This window comes from Hyperolius riggenbachi, chromosome 3 (genome assembly GCF_040937935.1).
Source record: "Hyperolius riggenbachi isolate aHypRig1 chromosome 3, aHypRig1.pri, whole genome shotgun sequence".
Classification (NCBI taxonomy): domain Eukaryota; kingdom Metazoa; phylum Chordata; class Amphibia; order Anura; family Hyperoliidae; genus Hyperolius; species Hyperolius riggenbachi.
The window spans coordinates 455,903,110-455,921,999 of NC_090648.1; the positions used below are offsets into that span (position 1 = coordinate 455,903,110).

At 54.5% G+C, this 18,890-nt stretch overlaps 1 protein-coding gene across 3 annotated transcripts in view; it reads left to right on the forward strand.

The window, feature by feature from the left end:
• Positions 1 to 18,067, forward strand: part of LOC137564253 (aldose reductase-related protein 2-like) — a 76,214-nt gene extending 58,147 nt beyond the window's left edge. For all 3 annotated transcript variants that reach the window (XM_068277898.1, XM_068277897.1, XM_068277899.1), the window contains one exon: positions 14,895 to 18,067. In XM_068277898.1, coding sequence (XP_068133999.1) covers positions 14,895 to 14,937 — 43 coding nt within the window. In that variant the 3' untranslated portion in view covers positions 14,938 to 18,067. The remainder of the gene's footprint in view (positions 1 to 14,894) is intronic.
• The last annotated feature ends 823 nt before the right edge of the window (positions 18,068 to 18,890 follow it).

The following is an 18,890-nucleotide window of genomic DNA, read 5'->3' on the forward strand; positions in this document are numbered from 1 at the left end:
CCTCTGCCCCCTCCTCTCATCTGTGTCCCCCACCGCTCTGTGCGTCATGTCTTCTCATCACCTCCATCCCCCTCCTGTCATCTGTGTCCCCCACCGCTCTGTGTGTCATGTCTGCTCGTCACCTCCATCCCCCTCTCATCTGTGTCCCCCACCGCTCTGTGTCATGTCTGATCGTCACCTCTGCACCCTCCTCTCATCTGTGTCCCCCACCACTCTGTGTGTCATGTCTGCTCGCCACCTTTGCCGCCCTCCTCTCATCTGGTTCCCCACCGCTCTGTGCGTCATGTCTTCTCATCACCTCTCTCCCCCTCCCGTCATCTGTGTCCCCCACCGCTCTGTGTGTCATGTCTGCTCGTCACCTCCATCCCCCTCCTCTCATCTGTGTCCCCCACCACTATGTGCGTCATGTCTGCTCGTCACCTCTGCCGCCCTCCTCTCATCTGTGTCCCCCCACCGCTCTGTGTCATGTCTGCTCGTCACCTCTGCCCCCTCCTCTCATCTGTGTCCTCCCCCCCCCCCCCCGCTCTGTGCGTCATGTCTGCTCATCACCTCCACCCCCCTCCTCTCATCTGTGTCCCCCACCACTCTGTGTGTCATGTCTGCTCGTCATCTTTGCCGACCTCCTCTCATCTGTGTCCCCCACCGCTCTGTGCATCATCTTCTCATCACCTCCATCCCCCTCCCGTCATCTGTGTCCCCCACCGCTCTGTGTGTCATGTCTGCTCGTCACCTCCATCCCCCTCTCATCTGTGTCCCCCACCGCTCTGTGTCATGACTGCTCGTCACCTCCATCCCCCTTCTCTCATCTGTGTCCCCCCACTGCTCTGTGTGTCATGTCTGCTTGTCACCTCTGCTCCCTCCTCTCATCTGTGTCCCCCACCGCTTTGTGTGTCATGTCTGCTCATCACCTTTGCCGCCCTCCTCTCATCTGTGTGCCCCACCGCTCTGTGTGTCATGTCTGCTCGTCACCTCCATCCCCCTCCTCTCATCTGTGTCCCCCCACCGCTCTGTGTGTCATGTCTGCTCGTCACCTTTGCCGCCCTCCTCTCATCTGTGTCCCCCACCGCTCTGTGCGTCATGTCTTCTCATCACCTCCATCTCCCTCCCGTCATCTTTGCCACCCTCCTCTCATCTGTGTCCCCCCACCGCTCTGTGTGTCATGTCTGCACGTCACTTTTGCCCCCTACTCTCATCTGTGTCCCCCACCACTCTGTGTGTCATGTCTGCTCATCACCTTTGCCTCCCTCCTCTCATCTGTGTCCCCCACCGCTCTGTGCGTCAAGTCTTCTCATCACCTCCATCCCCCTCCCGTCATCTGTGTCCCCCACCGCTATGTGTGTCATGTCTGCTCGTCACCTCCATCCCCCTCTCATCTGTGTCCCCCACCGCTCTGTGTCATGTCTGCTCGTCACCTCCATCCCCCTCCTCTCATCTGTGTCCCCCCACTGCTCTGTGTGTCATGTCTGCTCGTCACCACTGCCCCCTCCTCTCATCTGTGTCCCCCACCGCTCTGTGTGTCATGTCTGCTCGTCACCTTTGCCACCCTCCTCTCATCTGTGTTCCCCACCGCTCTGTGCGTCATGTCTTCTCATCACCTCTCTCCCCCTCCCGTCATCTGTGTCCCCCACCGCTCTGTGTGTCATGTCTGCTCGTCACCTCCATCCCCCTCCTCTCATCTGTGTCCCCCACCACTCTGTGTCATGCCTGCTTGTCACCTCTGCCCCCTCCTCTCATCTGTGTCCCCCACCGCTATGTGTGTCATGTCATGTCTGCTCGTCACCTCTGCCGCCCTCCTCTCATCTGTGTCCCCCCACCGCTCTGTGTCATGTCTGCTCGTCACCTCTGCCCCCTCCTCTCATCTGTGTCCTCCCCCCCCCCCGCTCTGTGCGTCATGTCTGCTCGTCACCTCCACCCCCTCCTCTCATCTGTGTCCCCCCACCGCTCTGTGTGTCATGTCTGCTCGTCACCTCCATCTCCCTCCTCTCATCTGTGTCCCCCCACCACTCTGTGTGTCACGTCTTCTCGTCGCCTCCATCCCCCTCCTCTCATCTGTGTCCCCCCACCGCTCTGTGTGTCATGTCTGCTCGTCACCTCCATCCCCCTCCTCTCATCTGTGTCCCCATGCGGCTCTGTGCGTCATGTCTGCTCGTCACCTCTGCCCCCTCCTCTCATCTGTGTCCCCCACCGCTCTGTGTGTCATGTCTGCTCGTCATCTTTGCCGCCCTCCTCTCATCTGTGTTCCCCACCGCTCTGTGCATCATGTCTTCTCATCAGCTCTCTCCCCCTCCCGTCATCTGTGTCCCCCACCGCTCTGTGTGTCATGTCTGCTCGTCACCTCCTCCTCTCATCTGTGTCCCCCACCGCTATGTGTGTCATGTCTGCTCGTCACCTCTGCCGTCCTCCTCTCATCTGTGTACCCCCCCGTGCGTCATGTCTGCTCGTCACCTCCATCCCCCTCCTCTCATCTGTGTCCCCCCAAAGCTCTGTGTCATGTCTGCTCATCACCTCTGCCTCCTCCTCTCATCTGTGTCCCCCACCGCTCTGTGTGTCATGTCTGCTTGTCACCTCCATCCCCTCCTCTCATCTGTGTCCCCCCACCGCTCTGTGTGTCATGTCTGCTCATCGCCTCCATCCCCCTCCTCTCATCTGTGTCCCCCACCGCTTTGTGTCATCTGCTCGTCACCTCTGCCCCCTCCTCTCATTTGTGTCCTCCACCGCTCTGTGTGTTATGTCTGCTCATCACCTCTATCCCTCTCCTCTTATCTGTGTCCCCCACCGCTCTGTGTCATGTCTGCTCGTCACCTCCATCCCCCTCCTCTCATCTGTGTCCCCCACCACTCTGTGTCATGCCTGCTGGTTACCTCTGCCCCCTCCTCTCATCTGTGTCCTCCCCCCACCCCCCTGCTCTGTGCGTCATGTCTGCTCGTCACCTCCACCCCCCTCCTCTCATCTGTGTCCCCCCACCGCTCTGTGTGTCATGTCTGCTCGTCACCTCCATCTCCCTCCTCTCATCTGTGTCCCCCCACCACTCTGTGTGTCATGTCTTCTCGTCGCCTCCATCCCCCTCCTCTCATCTGTGTCCCCCCACCGCTCTGTGTGTCATGTCTGCTCGTCACCTCTGCCCCCTCCTCTCATCTGTGTCCCCCCACCGCTCTGTGTCATCTCTGCTCGTCACCTCCATCCCCCTCCTCTCATCTGTGTCCGCCCACGGCTCTGTGCGTCATGTCTGCTCGTCACCTCTGCCCCCTCCTCTCATCTGTGTCCCCCACCGCTCTGTGTGTCATGTCTGCTCGTCACCTTTGCCGCCCTCCTCTCATCTGTGTTCCCCACCGCTCTGTGCATCATGTCTTCTCATCAGCTCTCTCCCCCTCCCGTCATCTGTGTCCCCCACCGCTCTGTGTGTCATGTCTGCTCGTCACCTCCATCCTCCTCCTCTCATCTGTGTCCCCCACCACTATGTGTGTCATGTCTGCTCGTCACCTCTGCCGTCCTCCTCTCATCTGTGTACCCCCCCCCCCCCTCCCCCCATGCGTCATGTCTGCTCGTCACCTCCATCCCCCTACTCTCATCTGTGTCCCCCCAAAGCTCTGTGTCATGTCTGCTCATCACCTCTGCCCCCTCCTCTCATCTGTGTCCCCCACCGCTCTGTGTGTCATGTCTGCTCGTCACCTCCATCCCCCTCCTCTCATCTGTGTCCCCCCGCCGCTCTGTGTGTCATGTCTGCTCATCGCCTCCATCCCCCTCCTCTCATCTGTGTCCCCCACCGCTCTGTGTCATCTGCTCGTCACCTCTGCCCCCTCCTCTCATCTGTGTCCTCCACCGCTCTGTGTTTCATGTCTGCTCATCACCTCCATCCCCCTCCTCTCATCTGTGTCCCCCACCGCTCTGTGTCATGTCTGCTCATCACCTCTGCCCCCTCCTCTCATCTGTGTCCCCCACCGCTCTGTGTGTCATGTCTGCTCGTCACCTCTGCCCCCTCCTCTCATCTGTGTCCCCCACCGCTCTGTGTTCCATGTCTGCTCATCACCTCTATCCCCCTCCTCTTATCTGTGTCCCCCACCGCTCTGTGTCATGTCTGCTCGTCACCTCCATCCCCCTCCTCTCATCTGTGTCCCCCACCGCTCTGCGTCATGTCTGCTCGTCACCTCCATCCCCCTCCTCTCATCTGTGTCCCCCACCACTCTGTGTCATGACTGCTCGTCACCTCCATCCCCCTCCTTTCATCTGTGTGCCCCACCGCTCTGTGTCATGTCTGCTTGTCACCTCCATCCCCTCTCCTCTCATCTGTGTCCCCCACCGCTCTGTGTCATGTCTGCTCGTCACCTCCATCCCCCTCTTTTCATCTGTGTCCCGCACCACTCTGTGTCATGTCTGCTCGTCACCTCCATCCCCCTCCTCTCATCTGTGTCTCCCCACCGCTCTGTGTGTCACGTCTGCTCGTCACCTCCATCCCCCTCCTCTCATCTGTGTCCCCCCACCGCTCTGTGTGTCATGTCTGCTCGTCACCTCTTCCCCCTCCTCTCATCTGTGTCTCCCACCGCTCTTGGTGTCATGTCTGCTCGTCACCTCTGCCCCCTCCTCTCATCTGTGTCCCCCACCACTCTGTGTCATGTCTGCTCGTCACCTCCATCCCCCTCCTCTCATCTGTGTCCCCCACCGCTCTGTGTCATGTCTGCTTGTCACCTCCATCCCCCTCCTCTCATCTGTGTCCCCCACCGCTTTGTGTCATGTCTGCTCGTCACCTCCATCCCCCTCTTTTCATCTGTGTCCCGCACCATTCTGTGTCATGTCTGCTCGTCACCTCCATCCCCCTCCTCTCATCTGTGTCTCCCCACCGCTCTGTGTGTCATGTCTGCTCGTCACCTCCATCCCCCTCCTCTCATCTGTGTCCCCCCACCGCTCTGTGTGTCATGTCTGCTCGTCACCTCTGCCCCCTCCTCTCATCTGTGTCTCCCACCGCTCTGTGTGTCATGTTTGCTCGTCACCTCTGCCCCCTCCTCTCATCTTTGTCCCCCACCGCTCTGTGTGATTTCTGCTCGTCACCTCCATCCCCCTCCTCTCATCTGTGTCCCCCCACCGCTCTGTGTGTCATGTCTGCTCGTCACCTCCATCCCCCTCCTCTCATCTGTGTCCCCCCACCGCTCTGTGTGTCATGTCTGCTCGTCGCCTCCATCCCCCTCCTCTCATCTGTGTCCCCCACCGCTCTGTGTCATCTGCTCGTCACCTCTGCCCCCTCCTCTCATCTGTGCCCTCCACCGCTCTGTGTTTCATGTCTGCTCATCACCTCCATCCCCCTCCTCTCATCTGTGTCCCCCACCGCTCTGTGTCATGTCTGCTCGTCACCTCTGCCCCCTCCTCTCATCTGTGTCCCCCACCGCTCTGTGTGTCATGTCTGCTCATCACCTCTACCCCCTCCTCTCATCTGTGTCCCCCACCGCTCTGTGTTCCATGTCTGCTCATCACCTCCATCCCCCTCCTCTCATCTGTGTCCCCCACCGCCCTGTGTCATGTCTGCTCGTCACCTCCATCCCCCTACTCTCATCTGTGTCCCCCACCGCTCTGTGTAATGTCTGCTCGTCACCTCCATCCCCCTCCTCTCATCTGTGTCCCCCACCACTCTGTGTCATGTCTGCTCATCACCTCCATCCCCCTCCTCTCATCTGTGTCCCCCACCGCTCTGTGTCATGTCTGCTTGTCACCTACATCCTCCTCCTCTCATGTGTATCCCCCCACCACTCTGTGTGTCATGTCTGCTTGTCACCTCCATCCCCCTCCTCTCATCTGTGTCCCCCACCGCTCTGTGTCATGTCTGCTCGTCACCTCTATCCCCCTCTTCTCATCTGTGACCCGCACCGCTCTGTGTCATGTCTGCTCGTCACCTCCACCCCCCTCCTCTCATCTGTGTCCCCCCACCACTCTATGTGTCATGTCTGCTCGTCACCTCTGCCCCCTCCTCTCATCTGTGTCTCCCACCGCTCTGTGTGTCATGTGTGCTCGTCATCTTTGCCGCCCTCCTCTCATCTGTGTCCCCCACCGCTCTGTGTCATGTCTGCTCGTCACCTCTGCCCACTCCTCTCATCTGTGTCCCCCACCGCTCTCTGTCATGTCTGCTCGTCACCTCTGCCCCCTCCTCATCTGTGTCCCCCACCTCTCTGTGTGTCATGTCTGCTCGTCACCTCTGCCCCCTCCTCTCATCTGTGTCCCCCACAGCTCTGTGTCATGTCTGCTCGTCACCTCTATTCCCCCTCCCGTCATCTGTGTCCCCCCACCGCTCTGTGTGTCATGTCTGCACGTCACCTCCATCCCCCTCCTCTCATCTGTGTCCCCCACCGCTCTGTGTCATGTCTGCTCGTCACCTCCATCTTCCTCCTCTCATCTGTGTCCCCCCACCGCTCTGTGTGTCATGTCTGCTCGTCACCTCCATCCCCCTCCTCTCATCTGTGTCCCCCACCGCTCTGTGTGTCATGTCTGCTTGTCACCTCCATCCCCCTCCTCTCATCTGTGTCCCCCACCGCTCTGTGTCATGTCTGCTCGTCACCTCCATCCCCCTCTTCTCATCTGTGACCCGCACCGCTTTGTGTCATGTCTGCTCGTCACCTCCATCCCCATCTTTTCATCTGTGTCCCGCACCACTCTGTGTCATGTCTGCTCGTCACCTCCATCCCCCTCCTCTCATCTGTGTCTCCCCACCGCTCTGTGTGTCATGTCTGCTCGTCACCTCCATCCCCCTCCTCTCATCTGTGTCCCTCCACCGCTCTGTGTGTCATGTCTGCTCGTCACCTCTGCCCCCTCCTCTCATCTGTGTCTCCCACCGCTCTGTGTGTCATGTCTGCTCGTCACCTCTGCCCCCTCCTCTCATCTTTGTCCCCCACCGCTCTGTGTCATGTCTGCTCGTCATCTCCATCCCCCTCCTCTCATCTGTGTCCCCCCACCGCTCTGTGTGTCATGTCTGCTCGTCGCCTCCATCCCCCTCCTCTCATCTGTGTCCCTCACCGCTCTGTGTCATCTGCTCGTCACCTCTGCCCCCTCCTCTCATCTGTGTCCCCCCACCGCTATGTGTGTCATGTCTGCTCGTCGCATCCATCCCCCTCCTCTCATCTGTGTCCCCCACCGCTCTGTGTCATCTGCTCGTCACCTCTGCCCCCTCCTCTCATCTGTGCCCTCCACCGCTCTGTGTTTCATGTCTGCTCATCACCTCCATCCCCCTCCTCTCATCTGTGTCCCCCACCGCTCTGTGTCATGTCTGCTCGTCACCTCTGCCCCCTCCTCTCATCTGTGTCCCCCACCGCTCTGTGTGTCATGTCTGCTCATCACCTCTGCCCCCTCCTCTCATCTGTGTCCCCCACCGCTCTGTGTTCCATGTCTGCTCATCACCTCCATCCCCCTCCTCTCATCTGTGTCCCCCACTGCTCTGTGTTCCATGTCTGCTCATCACCTCCATCCCCCTACTCTCATCTGTGTCCCCCACCGCTCTGTGTCATGTCTGCTCGTCACCTCCATCCCCCTCCTCTCATCTGTGTCCCCCACCACACTGTGTCATGTCTGCTCATCACCTCCATCCCCCTCCTCTCATCTGTGTCCCCCACCGCTCTGTGTCATGTCTGCTTGTCACCTACATCCTCCTCCTCTCATCTGTATCCCTCACCGCTCTGTGTGTCATGTCTGCTCGTCACCTCCATCCCCCTCTTCTCATCTGTGACCCGCACCGCTCTATGTCATGTCTGCTCGTCACCTCCACCCCCCTCCTCTCATCTGTGTCCCCCCACCACTCTATGTGTCATGTCTGCTCGTCACCTCTGCCCCCTCCTCTCATCTGTGTCTCCCACCGCTCTGTGTGTCATGTCTGTTCGTCATCTTTGCCGCCCTCCTCTCATCTGTGTTCCCCACCGCTCTGTGTCATGTCTGCTCGCCACCTCTGCCCACTCCTCTCATCTGTGTCCCCCACCGCTCTCTGTCATGTCTGCTCGTCACCTTTGCCCCCTCCTCATCTGTGTCCCCCACCTCTCTGTGTGTCATGTCTGCTCGTCACCTCTGCCCCCTCCTCTCATCTGTGTCCCCCACAGCTCTGTGTCATGTCTGCTCGTCACCTCTATTCCCCCTCCAGTCATCTGTGTCCCCCCACCGCTCTGTGTGTCATGTCTGCACGTCACCTCCATCCCCCTCCTCTCATCTGTGTCCCCCACCACTCTGTGTCATGTCTGCTCGTCACCTCCATCTTCCTCCTCTCATCTGTGTCCCCCCACCGCTCTGTGTGTCATGTCTGCTCGTCACCTCCATCCTCCTCCTCTCATCTGTGTCCCCCACCGCTCTGTGTGTCATGTCTGCTTGTCACCTCCATCCCCCTCCTCTCATCTGTGTCCCCCACCGCTCTGTGTCATGTCTGCTCGTCACCTCCATCCCCCTCTTCTCATCTGTGACCCGCACCGCTCTGTGTCATGTCTGCTCGTCACCTCCACCCCCCTCCTCTCATCTGTGTCCCCCCACCACTCTATGTGTCATGTCTGCTCGTCACCTCTGCCCCCTCCTCTCATCTGTGTATCCCACCACTCTGTGTGTCATGTCTGCTTGTCATCTTTGCCGCCCTCCTCTCATCTGTGTCCCCCACCGCTCTGTGTCATGTCTGCTCGTCACCTCTGCCCCCTCCTCTCATCTGTGTCCCCCACCGCTCTGTGTTCCATGTCTGCTCATCACCTCCATCCCCCTCCTCTCATCTGTGTCCCCCACTGCTCTGTGTTCCATGTCTGCTCATCACCTCCATCCCCCTACTCTCATCTGTGTCCCCCACCGCTCTGTGTCATGTCTGCTCGTCACCTCCATCCCCCTCCTCTCATCTGTGTCCCCCACCACACTGTGTCATGTCTGCTCATCACCTCTATCCCCCTCCTCTCATCTGTGTCCCCCACCGCTCTGTGTCATGTCTGCTTGTCACCTACATCCTCCTCCTCTCATCTGTATCCCCCCACCACTCTGTGTGTCATGTCTGCTTGTCACCTCCATCCCCCTCCTCTCATCTGTGTCCCCCACCGCTCTGTGTGTCATGTCTGCTCGTCACCTCCATCCCCCTCTTCTCATCTGTGACCCGCACCGCTCTATGTCATGTCTGCTCGTCACCTCCACCCCCCTCCTCTCATCCGTGTCCCCCCACCACTCTATGGCCCTGATTCACAAAACGGTGATAACTCAGTTATCACGCCTAAAAGACTTTAGGCGTGATAAGCCGTGCAAAGCTGAGTTATCACCGATTTGTGCTGCTCTTCGCGCAAAGCTCCCGCGCGCAAAGTTTTGCGCGCGTAGCGCACCGCGCTGCGCACGCAAAGTCCCATAGGGCTCAATGGACGCTGCGCGCGAAGCATGGTACACTGCGCGCGCAGCGCGGTGCGCTACGCGCGCAAAACTTTGCGCGCGGGAGATCGCGCGAGTTTCTTCTTATCACGCCTAAACTGAGTTTAGGCGTGATAAAGGGCTTTTCACAGGCGTGCAAACACTTTGCACCGCTTTGTGAATCAAGCCCTATGTGTCATGTCTGCTCGTCACCTCTGCCCCCTCCTCTCATCTGTGTCTCCCACCGCTCTGTGTGTCATGTCTGCTCGTCATCTTTGCCGCCCTCCTCTCATCTGTGTCCCCCACCGCTCTCTGTCATGTCTGCTCGTCACCTTTGCCCCCTCCTCATCTGTGTCCCCCACCTCTCTGTGTGTCATGTCTGCTCGTCACCTCTGCCCCCTCCTCTCATCTGTGTCCCCCACAGCTCTGTGTCATGTCTGCTCGTCACCTCTATTCCCCCTCCCGTCATCTGTGTCCCCCCACCGCTCTGTGTGTCATGTCTGCACGTCACCTCCATCCCCCTCCTCTCATCTGTGTCCCCCACCACTCTGTGTCATGTCTGCTCGTCACCTCCATCTTCCTCCTCTCATCTGTGTCCCCCCACCGCTCTGTGTGTCATGTCTGCTCGTCACCTCCATCCTCCTCCTCTCATCTGTGTCCCCCACCGCTCTGTGTGTCATGTCTGCTTGTCACCTCCATCCCCCTCCTCTCATCTGTGTCCCCCACCGCTCTGTGTCATGTCTGCTCGTCACCTCCATCCCCCTCTTCTCATCTGTGACCCGCACCGCTCTGTGTCATGTCTGCTCGTCACCTCCACCCCCCTCCTCTCATCTGTGTCCCCCCACCACTCTATGTGTCATGTCTGCTCGTCACCTCTGCCCCCTCCTCTCATCTGTGTATCCCACCGCTCTGTGTGTCATGTCTGCTTGTCATCTTTGCCGCCCTCCTCTCATCTGTGTCCCCCACCGCTCTGTGTCATGTCTGCTCGTCACCTCTGCCCCCTCCTCTCATCTGTGTCCTCCACCTCTCTGTGTGTCATGTCTGCTCGTCACCTCTGCCACCTCCTCTCATCTGTGTCCCCCACCGCTCTGTGTCAGGTCTGCTCGTCACCTCTATTCCCCCTCCAGTCATCTGTTTCCCCCCACCGCTCTGTGTGTCATGTCTGCACGTCACCTCCATCCCCCTCCTCTCATCTGTGTCCCCCACCGCTCTGTGTCATGTCTGCTCGTCACCTCCATCTTCCTCCTCTCATCTGTGTCCCCCCACCGCTCTGTGTGTCATGTCTGCTCGTCACCTCCATCCCCCTCCTCTCATCTATGTCCCCCACCGCTCTGTGTCATGTCTGCTTGTCACCTCCATCCCCCTCCTCTCATCTGTGTGCCCCCACTGCTCTGTGTGTCATATCTGCTTGTCACCTCCATCCCCCTCCTCTCATCTGTGTCCCCCACCGCTCTGTGTCATATCTGCTTGTCACCTCTGCCCCCTACTCTCATCTGTGTCCCCCACCGCTCTGTGTGCCATGTCTGCTCGTCACCTCTGCCCCCTCCTCTCATCTGTCCCCCACCGCTCTGTGTTCCATGTCTGCTCGTCACCTCCATCCCTCTCCTCTCATCTGTGTCCCCCACCGCTCTTTGTCATGTCTGCTCGTCACCTCCATCCCCCTCCTCTCATCTGTGTCCCCCACCGCTCTGCGTCATGTCTGCTCGTCACCTCCATCCCCCTCCTCTCATCTGTGTCCCCCACCGCTCTGCGTCATGTCTGCTCGTCACCTCCATCCCCCTTCTCTCATCTGTGTCCCCCACCGCTCTGTGTGTCATGTCTGCTCGTTACCTCCATCCCCCTCCTCTCATCTGTGTCCCCCACCGCTCTGTGTCATGTCTGCTCGTCCCCTCTGCCCCCTCCTTTCATCTGTGTCCCCCACCGCTCTGTGTCATGTCTGCTCGTCACCTCTGCCCCCTCCTCTCATCTGTGTCCCCCACCTCTCTGTGTGTCATGTCTGCCCGTCACCTCCATCCCCCTCCTCTCATCTGTGTCCCCCCACCGCTCTGTGTGTCATGTCTGCTCGTTACCTCCATCCCCCTCCTCTCATCTGTGTCCCCCACCGCTCTGTGTCATGTCTGCTCGTCCCCTCTGCCCCCTCCTTTCATCTGTTTCCCCCACCGCTCTGTGTCATGTCTGCTCGTCACCTCTGCCCCCTCCTCTCATCTGTGTCCCCCACCTCTCTGTGTGTCATGTCTGCCCGTCACCTCCATCCCCCTCCTCTCATCTGTGTCCCCCCACCGCTCTGTGTGTCATGTCTGCTTGTTACATGTGTCCACCCTTCGCTTATCTGTGTCCCCTTCCACTCTCCATGTCATGTCTGCTCGTCACCTCCATCCTCCTCCCGTCATCTGTGTCCCCCTCTGCTCACTGTCATGTCTGCTCATCACCTCTGCCCCCTCCTCTCATCTATATCCCCCTCCACTCTCTGTGTCATGTCTGCTCATCATCTCTGTCCCCCTCCCGTCATCTGTGTCCCCCTCCGCTCTCCATGTCATGTCTGCTCGTCACCTCTGTCCCCCTACTGTCATCTGTGTCCCGCTCCGCTCTCCATGTCATGTCTGCTCATCACCTCTGCCCCCTCCTCTCATCTATATCCCCCTCCACTCTCTGTGTCATGTCTGCTCATCATCTCTGTCCCCCTCCCGTCATCTGTGTTCCCCTCCGCTCTCCATATCATGTCTGCTTATCACCTCTGTCCCCCTACTGTCATCTGTGTCCTCCTCCGCTCTCTATGTCATGTCTGCTCATCACCTCTGCCCCCTCCTCTCATCTATGTCCCCCTTCACTCTCTGCATCATGTCTGCTCGTCACCTCTGTCCCCCTTTTGTCATCTGTGTCCCCCTCCACTGTCTGTGTCATGTCTGCTTATCATCTCTGTGTCCCCCTCCACTGTCACCTCTGTCCTCTTCCTCTCATCTGTGTACCTCTCTGCTTTTCGTGTCAGTGCACTTGTCACCTCTGTGTCTTCCTACACTCTCCGTATCCCCTCCACTCATCACCTCTCTCCCCCTCTTCTCATCTATGTCACCCTCTGCTCTTCGTGTCATGGTCGCTCGCCATTTCTGTGTCCCCCTCCACTCTCCATGTCCCCTCCACTCATCACCTTTGTCCCCCTCGCCCTATGACCCTATGTCACCCTTTACTGTTACTTTCATGTGCGTTCACCATCACTGTGTCCCCCCTGTGTCTCTGTGTCCCACTTCCACTCTCCGTGTCCGCTCCGCTCTACTTGCCATCTTGGTCTTCCTCCGCTCATCTTTGTCCCTCTCCACTCTGTATAGATCATTACAGATGGTCCAATCAGACTTCGTCCGGCACATAACAAGTAGTTCCCGAAATGTCACTTTGGCTGCGTTTCGTGTTCTGGCCGTAACACATCAAACCTCTAATTGATGGAGGCAGGGGTGCCTCTAGTCATTTTGTCACTCCAGGCGAGAAAACCTGTGGCGCCCCCCCAGGAAAATAATCATAATGCAGCATCGTTTCACCAGAAAATAATCATAATGCGGCAGTGTTTCATCAGAAAATAATAGTAATTATCGTAATTCAGAATCGTAATTCACCAGAAAATAATCGTAATGTGGTAGTGTTTCACCAGAAAATACACTTATTGCAGCAGCATTTCACCAGAAATTAATCATAGGGCAGCAGCGTTTCACCAGAAAATAATCGTAATGGGGCAGCGTTGTCAGAAAATAATCGTAATGTGGAAGCGTTTCACCAGAAAATACACGTAAACAAACATAAAGCCGAGCATAAAATGGAAGAGAGTGCAGAGGAACAGAGAGGGGTAGAGACAGCATAAGATGGAAGAGGGGGCAGAGGAACAGAGAGGGGAGAGGGAGAGACAGCACAGCACTAAAGCACAGGTTTACAGCTTTACCAGCCTACAGCCTAACCAGCTTTCAAAGAAAACTCTAGTATCAAAAGAGCAGGGCACATTCTAGCAGTTATAACAGTACTGGGAGTCTGCACACAGGACAGGAAGTGTTCTTAGCAGCCTGCCTGCATACCTTCTCTTCTACCTGTGCATGCAGCTTATCATCTCTGGAGTAGTGATGGGTCGTTCACGAATGACAAGAGCCGGTTCTCAGTTTTGAAAGAGCCGATGCCTCAGCCGCCCCACAGAGCTCTGCAATAAAGGGCGCTGAGGCATGTTGGGAGATGTAGTCCTCCTCTTGCAGCTTGTAGGAGTGTATGGGGCGGAGCAGAGCAGTAGCAGGAGGGATTGCCCCAGTCAGAGAAGCAGTCTGGAATTGTCATGGAGACGGGGGCGGGGCTTTTACTCCGATTCTGAGTGGTGTTTAGTGATATTTAATGAAGAGCCGATTCAGAGCTGTAAGAGCCGGCTCTTTAATGGGAGCCGATTCTCTGAAAAGAGCCGGAATTCCCATCACTACTCTGGAGCAGAAACTTCCCTTCTCCCGGGCTGTGTTGCTGTCTTGTGCGGGGGCGGAGCTCCAACACGGACACATCACATTCTTCTCTCTGTGACTGCATCTGTCCCCTGGCTGTCTCGCTCCAGTGTCTGTGTGCAGCCAGTGACACAGGTGGGGGGTCAGACTGTCGGGGGCATAAGCTGGCTGGCCGCTGGCTCCTGGTTTGACTGGCGTGGGGAGGGTGGGTTACTATACAGTATATCATGTAGCCAGCATTAAAAACCCCACTGATCTAGTCGTCAGGAAGGCTAAAGCAGCCACAGCTATGGTGTTGGCAGTGAACACATTTCGGGGGGGGTTGTAAGTTGTAGGAAGCCCATAAGTAGGCAGATCTCTGTGGGTTGTGGCATGGCAAAAAAAGGAAAATCAGAAACGTAGTGATTAATTATTGGTTAGGGCCCGTTGACACTGGGGCGGTGCCCACCCCACCGCAGCCTAATATAAGTCTGTGGCGTAGTTCACACTCCCCACGTTGCAGTACTCTGTGCCAGAAGGGCCCTATCTAACGCGCCGACATACCTATGTTGCCATGCGGCTCCTGCAGCGATTTGCGTTGAACCAGACGTCATGTAAGTCTAAGGTAACGTGCGCAAATTTAAAAAAACCTGCTGCAGTTTTTAGTGCCGCACATACGCGGAAGTGTATTTGAGCAAAACGCTTACGCGCACGTCATCGGTTGCCCAACAGGAAGTGAGCGTCACTTCCTGCTTGGCCGGATGCCAGACGGATATTACCGCCTACTAACACGGTAATACCCGAAGGCCTGTTTTTGGCGGTGCGGTGTGGACCCCGGACCACACCACTGCCGCCAATTTGCGGCCTGAGGGTGCAATTCTAGGTTGATATAGCATATTTATGTGTTACATTAACTTACTTAAAAGAGAACTCCACCAACAGCTAATCAGCAGCATGGGTAGAAGTGAGAGTGGGTATGAGATATACATATTCATCAGATGCTAAATCTTCTTTGTTGCAGGGATTGTTTCTTTGTTAGTGCAGGAGTAAAGCTCAAGAGGCTGATGGAGTTGTTGTTTTCTGTTTTGTGGTGTCACTGACCTGTAATACATTTTCTTTCTTCCATTTGTATTGCAGTTGCAGGAATCACAAGGATTTCCCCTTCAATGAGGAGTATTAAGGCTGACTGTTTCATCCTCCAGTCTGGTTGTGGTTTTCTGACTTTCTGCATTCTGTAGCACTTTTTGTTTGGCCTTTTTAGCCTTTATTGTATACTTTATAGATGGTAAAGTTGAGCAGTCAGAATTTGGGGTAAACAATGAGGGGACCTCACCAGCAGATTGCTCCATCCAATGACACAAAGTGCCTGACCAGGGATGAGACTGTGGGTTGGCAGCCTGGCATGTCCCTGGCCCAACCATAGTGGTCTACACCAATGTTTCCCCACCATCAGTATGTGCTTTGCAGGAAGTCGCACCTATATGCAGGTGGGATATTCAGCATCTCACCAATGTGGAATAACCCTCAAAACATGCGATGTGGGTGGAACCCGAGAACAATCTTTTTTAGAAAATTGCTAGTCTATCTCTGTGCTTCTCAAACTTCTCCTCAGGCCTCACCAACAGTACATCCCATGTGGAGTTCCTCAGAATCGTTTTATTTCGCCAAGCATGACTGGGTCATCTCCGGAATTGGGTTTGGCACAATACAGAGAGGTACATATACAGAAAGGCAGGGAATAGAAGAAAAAAACGTCAGAATATGACAGTAATACAAAAAGAGTCGTACTCAAATATGTACATACACAATATACATTCAGCATCAAATCAAATATACGAATGTGCATTCAGCATCAGTATGCATCCTTCTGAAACACTGCTGAGGTCAAAACGTATTGTTTTCCAGTCTGCTACTATGCAGGTGGTACTGGTAGTAGGGCACTGATAGAGGGTGGGAGAATGTTAAGAGAGTTTAGGAGGCTAACGGCCAAAGGGAAGAAAGAGTTCTGGTGGTCTTGGTGGGGATAGCCCGGAGTCTCCGGCCCAATGGAAGTGGGGAGAAAAAGCAGTGGCCCGGGTGTGAGGGGTCACTTGCTATCCTCAGTGCCCTGGCACGCAGTCTTGTATTATGCAGGAGGTCAAGTGGAGGCAGAGGTCTCCCAATGATCCTCTCCGCCGATCTGATGATCCTCTGTAGTTTGCGCCTGCCCCTTGCGGTGGCTCTTGCATACCAGACCAAGATGGCGGAGCAGAGGATCGATTCAATGGTGACAGAGTAGAAACATGTTAGAATCTCCTGCGCCATGCGAAGTTCCGCAGTTGACGGAGGAAGAAGAGTCTCTGCTGGGCTTTCCGCTGGGTTGACGTGATATTGGCACTCCAACTGAGATCGCTGGAGATGGTAATACCCAGAAGGCGGGCACAGGGCACTCTGGCCACCTCGGTGCCATCGATGTAGATAGGAGGTGGGGTGGGAGCAGACTTCCTAAAGTCAATTATTACCCCGACGGTTTTTGCCGTGTTGAGCACCAGTCTTCCTCATCATAGCATGGGTGGGGTTTCTTACGGCTCAAACAAATTGGCTAGACTTTAACGTGTGTCTCTGTGGAAATCCACAAAACTGAATCTGGTGAGTAGTAATGTGTGAAAAAAAAGCCTGTAGGAGAGGGATGGCTTGATTTGCACATTGCTTAACAGTTTATTGCTGTAGCTTAAAGGACCATTAGCGCAAAAATCACTGAGTAAAATGCACTATAAATTATTTTTTTCCTATGTTCCTTTCACTTGCAGCAGAAATGTGACTTTTGGACAAATCTATCCCCTCATGGGGATTGTCGGGAATTAATTTGTATGCAAAAGCACTCCCTGGATGTTAGTGGCACAATCCAACTGCCAGAATAGTGTGCATAGGAGGAGACTGGCTTACCAGCACCATTGTAAAGGTCCCTTCCAGGCGATGCTTATGAAAAGAATAAAAATAATACCATAAGTCCCCCACAAGGAGATGGACTAGTCCAAAACCTGTCAGAATTTTGCTAGTTACTGTAAGTGACAGTTACATAGGAAAAAAAAACGTATAGCTCATTTTAATCTGGGGCAATACTACTAATACAAGTCACAAAGAAAAAGTAAGTGCACACCAATTCTTATGCCTGTATGCCACTACTATGGGTTAACAACAGCTTGTAATTCCATAGGCCACACTGCGGTGCAACATCTGGACAAGACACAGCAGATTAATTGATATACAGTATTTTAAAGTAGAGAGAAACTCCAGAAGCAACACACAGACTTTTACCAGCACACCACTTCTCAAAAAACTTGAATCAATAAATCTTCAAAAGGCAATTCAGCAATTAAAAGCCAGTATACTTATCAGCACATGCAGAATGATGAGGAGGTGCACAGGAGAGTTTTCTCAGGACCTTCTTGATGAAGCCTATATTGCAGGGCGAAACAATCATCATCGTGTTTCTCCTGGAGTTCTTCTCTACTTGAACATATCCAATACAACTAATACACACGTATGTTAAATTTAACAAATCGTGCAAATGCAACTGAACATTCCCCATTTTCAAAGCATGCCTGGTATCAGAATTAGGGACTGTTGCTAATGGAGATGCCATATTCATGTAATAAAACACATACATACTGGTGAAAAGTCATAGGAGTGGCCATCCATCCCTTTATTGCAGTCCCATCAATCTCTTCTCCCCGTGATGTGTGTGCTGCCCCTACTGCATATTGGTGGGAAGGGCATTGCAGAAGTACTGAAACAGTCTGGCAGACTCGGCAGTTGCTGGACGGATGTGCTTGATGGCTTCATCACAAGTGCAGAAAGAAGGGGAACGGGGTTATGGCAGAGGGGGCTGGGGAGCAGCAGTATGGAGGATAAGAGCCAGTAGGGCTGTTCAGTCCAGCCTTACTGGAAAGGGAAATATTTGGAGCATTAGGGCTTCACTTTTCTTGGATCACCTGCAAGCTCATCCCAATTTTTGGTTTTTAGTGGGACTTATTTGGCGTATTAGGAGTATCTTAGGCTGATCACTTTTGGTGAGGCTTGAAAACAGGTGTGGGAACCACTGGACTAGAGTAGACCACTGCCACCTACTGGTAACATGGGACAAAGGCACCTCCCTTTCACCAAAGCGGCATCACTCCACATTCTATTGTGTACTTAAATGTTTAACTTTAGCATTTGTTGAACTCAGAGGATTTTCTGTCTCTGCACTCCAGCCCACTGCATGTGCATCAAAAAGCACTTCTTTGCAACACGCTGCTTATAAACACTGTTGTATGTTTTCTAATTATCTTTAATAAAATGGTGTTTGCAGAAAAATTTGCTTGTCCATCTTTGTGCTATTATCTAACAAGTGAGCATTACTGAAAATGTATCTGGTGTAAGAGTGTTCTTTCCAGTTGCATCCAGAATCTACATAATTTCCACATATTGAAATGAAGGAGAGGTGATTACTGATCTGCAGGGTCTATAGAGGACAAAGAAAAAGTAACTCTGCTCTTTAAAGGATCTCTATTGCAAAAAAACGTAAATTTAAGATACATATAAACACATACAAATAAGTCAATTTCTTCCAGAGTAAAATGAGCCATACATGATTTATCTCCCATGTTGCTGTCACTTACAGTCGGAACTATTAATCTGACAGAACCGACAGGTTTTGGACTAGCCAATTTCCCCATGGGGGGTTCTCAGGGTTTACTTTTTTTTTCAAAAGCACTTAGTGAATGGCAGTTGCTGTGTTCAACTGCCAACAAAGTGTTCAGTGAGCAGGGAGGCTGGCCAGCATCTTTGTATAAATACTTTTCAGGGAGTATCATTATAAACAATAAAGTCCAAACGGCAAATCTTCCATGAAGAGATGGACAGCTCGGTTCTGTCAGATTTCTACTACCGATACCTACTGTAAGTGACAGCAACATAGGGGAAAAGTAATTTATGGCTCATTTTACTCTGGAAGAAATATATTTCGTAGTATAAAAACGTTGTTAAACGTTTTCATACTACGTTGGTGCCTCTGTTATACATCCTAGTATAATGCATGCGCAGCTATGATAACACGTTTTACCACAGTAATACACACGTTAAACTGGTAATGTGTGTGTGGCGCTAATG